The sequence below is a fragment of the Gekko japonicus genome, unplaced genomic scaffold (genome assembly GCF_001447785.1).
Source record: "Gekko japonicus isolate JY-2015 unplaced genomic scaffold, Gekko_japonicus_V1.1 scaffold2855, whole genome shotgun sequence".
Lineage (NCBI taxonomy): Eukaryota > Metazoa > Chordata > Lepidosauria > Squamata > Gekkonidae > Gekko > Gekko japonicus.
Genome location: NW_015172097.1, coordinates 138,928 through 145,023, shown reverse-complemented (window position 1 = coordinate 145,023; position 6,096 = coordinate 138,928). Strand labels below are relative to the sequence as shown.

The window sequence follows — 6,096 nt, the reverse complement described above, 5'->3', positions numbered from 1 at the left end:
TGGCTCTTTTAATGAAGCCACCCCTCGAGCCTTTGGCTTCATGCCCACTGGCCTTGCTCTCCAGAAAGGTAGGTTTCCTCATGGCTGTTACATCGGTCAGGAGAGTGAGCAAGTTACCAGCCCTGAAGGTGAACCCCCTATTCTTAAAAGCTTTCGATGAGAAGGCAGTGCTTCACCCTAGTTTTAATTTCCTTCCAAAGGTAGTTTCTAAGTTTCACCTGGCACAGGAGGTTGTACTACCACTGTTCTTTCCACCCCCAGATTCTAGGGCTGAGAAAGCACTTACACTTTGGATGTTAGAAAGGCTTTATTATGGTACATTATGAGGATAAAGCCATTTCACGTGGATACAGCCTTGTTCATTTGTTACTGGGGCCCAAAGAAGGGGAGAGTTGCCTCTTCTCAGTCCCTCTCTAGGTGGGTCATAGCTACCATTCATTCCTGATGTGAGGCAGCTGGTCAATGGTGTCCATTAGAAGTTGAGGCGCATTCCATGAGAGCACAAGGTTCCTCAGCTTGGTTCCATAGGAAGATTCCCCTGGTGGACATCTGTAAAGCTGCTACGTGGTCAGTGGAAGACATGTTCATTAAGCATTGGATCTGCAAGCGAGGAGAGATGCGGATGTGTAGTGAGACCCTCACCCCACCTCCTTTGGTTAGTAGGTTGCTAATGTCCCAATGTGGGGCTGCATTGAAGACGGAAGATGAAAACAGAGTTGCACTTACCTGTGAGGAAAATACACTTACCTGTAACTGTTGTTCATTGACATCTTCTGTGCAGACACACATTTTCTCTCTCCTGCCCAGCCATTAGCTCTCACATTCTGCGCCTAGTAGTGTGTTTGCTTGTGGCAGCCCGACAGGAACTGAGGGAAGGAGGGCACGCTGCCTCCGGAGCACATGATGGTTTGGGCAGGAAAGACCATTTGCATTGGCTCCTGAGGGGGAGGGGCGCCCTCAGAGGGCTTTTTATCTGGAAAAATCTATCTGTAGCCAACCTGTGCAAGTGCAGTCCCAAAGTGTGTCTGCACAGAAGATGTTGATGAACAATAGTTACAGATAATGCAACTCTGTTTTCTTTGATCATTAGAAGTATAAAATTGTGGCAACAGTAGTAGAACATCCAGGAACCCACTATATCAGTATTTCAAGATGTTTGTGAAATAGGTTTTGATAAGACATTGAACATTAAGTAGTGAGGTGGCTTAGTAGCTCTTGTGGTGCTGATATGTCCATCTCTTTCAAAAGCAGGGAAGGAGTATACGCCCAAGATGGTGTTAATACATTTCCTCCAACAAGGGTTGGTGAATCAAGCATGTTGAAAATCTGCATGCGAAATTATTCCAGTTCTTCAACCATGGTATGTTAGTTTTTTATACTTGAAGTCACTATGCCATTTTGATCTTAAATATTGTTTCATAATTTATTTATACAAGAGGGGAGTCCGCAAGGACTTGGAAGGGGCATCTCACTTCCTCCTCTCCTACTGTTTTCCCTTTTCTGAAAGCCCCCATAGTTTCTCCCCTTTTCCTGCTTCCTTCTCTCCTTCTAGGGTTGCTCACTTTCAGGTAGCAGCTGGATATCTAGAATCACAACAGATCTCCCAACTACAGAGATCAGTTCCCTTTAGGATTGCCAGATCAAGGTTGGGAAATCCCTGGAGATTTAGGGGTGGAGCCTTGAGAGTACAGGGACCTCAGTGGGGTTCAGTGCCATAGAGTCCACCCTCCAAAGCAGCCATTTTCTCCTGGGAAACAGATCTCTGTCATCTGGAAAGCAGTTGTACTTCCGAGTGGTCTCCAGTCCTCACCTGGAGTTCGGCAACCCTAGTTCCCCTGGAGGAAATGGATGCCTTGGAGGGTGGAGTCTTTGGCATTATACCCCTTAGGTCCCTACCCTCCTCAAACCCCACCTTCCCCAAGCTCTCCCACCCCAAATTTCTAGGAATTTCCTAACCTTTCCCTCTTTTAGCAATCCCTCTTTCCTCTCCCTGCCTCATTCTCTCCTCAGCCATTCTCCAACCTACCTTTTATCTGCCTCCCACCCTTCGCATAATTATTTTTCATCTACTTCATTTTATACCACCTTTCTCCACAGTGGGGACGAAAGCAGCTTACATTATTCTCTTTTTGTCTTTTTTATACACACAACAGCCCTGTGAGGTAGGTTAGGCTGCAAGTATGTGACTGGTCCAAAACCACCCAGTGAGCTTGCACAGCAAGATGGGGATCTGAACCTGATTCTGAAGCTCTGCCCACTACACCACACTGGCTTTCTTAGGTTGGCTGCTGTTGAATAGTAGCAACCAGCCAGGCCTACTTGAGTCATGCAAGTCAGGTGGCATCAAGTCATCCAAAGGTTGCTGTCAGTAGGGTTGCTAACCCCCAAGTGGGGCCTGGAGATCTCCCAGTACTACAACGGAACTCCATACATCTGTCCCCCTGGAGAAAGTGGCTACTTTGGAGGGTGGACTCTGTGGCATTATATCATGCGGAAGCCTCTCTTCTCCTCTCCCAAAACCCTAACACCCCTTCACAACATCGCCACCAATTTTCCAACCTAGAATTGGCAACTCTAGCCAGGCCTGGCCCCATTGAGTTCTCCCTCAAAGGCCAAAATAGGCCTGGAAATGGTGCTCCCCTTGCCTTTTACTGACAGAGCCAAGCTTGGAATGCTGTGGTTGCCTAGCAACAGCCACTGAGGGAATCCGTTGCTTAAAGCTACAGGCACTGCTTTTATCATTTTCGGATTTTTAAAGCTGCCCAGTGTTTTGTTTTGGGGTTTTTTTTAGATTTCACATTTTTCTGCAAACCTGGGACCCTTTTCAGGTTTGTAGAATGATCTGTCTTGCCCATTCACAGCTCCAGTCACCAGATTTAAGTATCCAAAGTTATCCCAAGTTCTCTGTTAGAATATAAGATATTAATAATTATCTGCAACACACTTAATGCTTGACCTTAACTAGGCCTTATATTTGTATCAGTATTGCATGATATGTTCATTTGTCTACCAGAATTTTTGCAAGTTTCATCTGAAAAACTATAGCGTTTATTAAAACCAAATGTTGGATTAAGATTTTATCCATTTATTTTGGAACCTGTATTGTGGTTTGATGACTAAACCTTTCATTTAAACCTACATCTGTTATCTTTTTGTTGAAATCTAGTATAAGGAGGTATATACCTGATTTCCATTAAAAGAACCCTGTTTATCACAAATAAAATAACATGCTTTTTCTAAACAGTTTCTTATTAAATTGCAGCTGAAATTTTTAAAACCCAGGGAGCCTTTTTACATCAAGCATTCTCATTATAACTTAAGGTGAGTTGTTTCATTGTTCTGAAGCTGGATCTTGTAAATGGAAGTACTAGTTTGCTTAATGATAAAGCCTTTGTATTGTGGAGTTAATAGCTAGTGCCGTTAAATTTCGTTCTGGAGCAATGCACTAATAGTTTCATATGGGTATATGAAAGACTTACTGCCAGAGTTCAGAATTTAAATACAGCACTTGTTTCCTCCTTTATTAAATGTAATTCATTTTTCCTTCGCATAGTCAAGGTGGTTTCACACCCTGGTGGTAGCAAACATATACACATACATGTAATCGTAAGCTGTGTCCCATTGTGGTTACCTAGTTAGTTAGTTAGCTGTCTGTCATACAAATACACTTGATCCCAAAGTGCTGTTCTGCCAACATAACAGCAGCTAGCAGAAGGGGAGGGTGCAGTTTCTGCTGATTACTTTCCACACCCACACACTTTCCTGCCCATTATTCATTACAAGGTTCCTCTGACCACTAGGATCAGAATTTTCTGGGGCTTAGTGAACTGCAAGTGTGTGGGGAGAGACAAAGACCATTTCCAAAAACTTCTTTCCATTGTCATATTTTGAATTCAACCTTCTTTGTTGAACATATAATGTAACATATAACTCTCAGGGGGGAAATTAATATTTCCCTCGCAATTTTATAATGTGTATGTGTGAGAGAGAATCCTTAGCATAGCCAATTCAGTGAGGTACAGTCACTTAATCCTAGACATTTGAGCTGGCATCATAGATTCAACTCCATAAACAGGTAAACTAGATTCTATAATTTCCATGAGACAACTAAAGATGTTCAGCTTAGTACATTTAATGTGGTTTAATAGTGATCTAACTGTATTTGATTGTGCCCTTAAAATCCACACTTGCAAAATGGGCATTAAAGGCGTGAAGTACAGCTATAACCTGCATAGCTGCAATTTATGAAGTCTGATTTTCAGAGTTGCAGTGGAGCCTGGAGGAGACTCTGAGCCCCGTGGTTAGTAGGTGAGGAGGAGGAGAGCCGAGCCAATCTGACCCCCTCCCCTGGCACAACGCAGAGCCAGGTGGGAAGCTGATTGAAGCACCAACTCAGTCTAAAGGGGCTGTATTAAAGTGCATCTGTAAGAACAAGGGTGGGGCAAGGCTTGTTCCATATGGCTGGCACATTACGGAGCAGACTGTCCAGACTAGAGATGCACTGAATGTGGCTACTGTCCACTCTCTTTCAGCCTAACCTACTAGGTTGATGTTTAGGTAAAGTGGAGGAGCAGAGAATAATTTTATACGCAGCTTTGGGTCCCCATTGAGGAGGAACGCACACTAAACTCACACTAAAATTTATTGGAGAATTATGCAGTTTAGGTGCTACAACTTTAACTATTGGTGCACTGTTTTCTTATGTTTTCCAGCATAATGAACTTTACCTTTTGCAAACAGTACTACATAATAGAAAAACAGAAAAAAGAGGGAGATTAAAGGAAAGAACACAAAGGAGGAAGGAGTTGTTTCAGGAAATTGTGGAGATTCCCAAGCCACTACTTTTCTATTTACAACCTTTACATCTTAACCATGTTCCTCAGTTCAAGAGAGAAGGAGGGAAGATGTTGTCTTTGTTTTAGCTGTCCTGGTGGAGCAGACAGCTTCTACAATCAGCACCCCTCTTGGTTCCACTTTAGCCATATAGAAACAGTCAGTGGGGGAAGAATATTCTGTTTGGTCTGCCCATTTCAAACAACACTGACTGCTGTTTCCATTCTGCTTATGGAAGGCTGTCTCAATAAAGGAAACATGGCCTAGCTCCGAACTTGGTTCTTTTGGTTGTGCTAGTACAGTTAATAACAGCTGCCTTTTCCAAGCCTCCTGCCATTCAGTGCCAATGACAATAGGCTGCAATGCTCTGGCCAGTTAGTAAGATAACTTCTTGCTATCATTGTGGGCAGAGCAACTATACTGAACTCCAGAAAGGATGATGTAGCTAGCAGGTGCTGTATTAATATTGCTTTTGCCAGACATCTCAGTCAAACCTGAAGCCGCTTAAGAATAGAGTGTATCTGATTTTTGTGAACTTGTCTCTTGCAGATGTCATCACTACTGCAACTTACCGGTCTTCTTCAGGCCTGTGTCCACAGGCATTTTCAAAAGCTTGTTAGTGGTACAGACAGAAAAAAATTACACACTCACCATTCAGCTCCTTGGTGAGGGCTTGCCACAACAGTAGCCATTAGCTGTTATTAACACATGCTAAATTTACAACTAAATTATTGAATTGGCAAGCTTCTTTTTTGTACACTAAAATGATATTTTGTAAGAAACTGGTGCTTTGTTATTTTTAATAATAATTTTGTATATGTATCATGTGACTTACACTACTGCACTTTGGCTGTCAGAAGCAAGACTATCTCTTATTTTTGTATTGTCTACAAGTTATAATGTTTGTTTAACTCAAGATTTCATAAATAAAACATTTCCCTTTAATTCTTGCCTGATTTAGTGTGCCTTAGGTATCTGTCAGTACATCATGGGCAAGACAGTTGCCTTCATGCCTTGCATGTGGACGTCCTACTGCAGGGGGAAAGGATGCTTAAAAAACAGACGGTTAGTCTGATCCAGCAGGAATCTCTTGATGATCTTACATTCTTCAAAGCATCACATGAAAGTAAGAGGAAGGGCTAGCACCCCCACTCAGATGCTCAGGGGTCACACCTGTAATTTTTCCACTGCCAAGTTACCCATGGTGGTGGAAGAGGGGGCCAGAGATGAAGCTAGTGGTTGACTTCTAAATACTTGAGTTTG

General features: G+C 42.8%; 1 protein-coding gene across 1 annotated transcript in view; it reads left to right on the top strand.

The window, feature by feature from the left end:
- Positions 1 to 5,590, top strand: part of LOC107118574 (centrosomal protein of 192 kDa-like) — a 68,068-nt gene extending 62,478 nt beyond the window's left edge. The window contains exons 27-29 of the mRNA XM_015420937.1: positions 1,252 to 1,360; positions 3,263 to 3,321; positions 5,383 to 5,590. Of these exons, the coding sequence (XP_015276423.1) occupies positions 1,252 to 1,360; positions 3,263 to 3,321; positions 5,383 to 5,521 (307 nt within the window). The 3' untranslated portion in view covers positions 5,522 to 5,590. The remainder of the gene's footprint in view (positions 1 to 1,251; positions 1,361 to 3,262; positions 3,322 to 5,382) is intronic.
- The last annotated feature ends 506 nt before the right edge of the window (positions 5,591 to 6,096 follow it).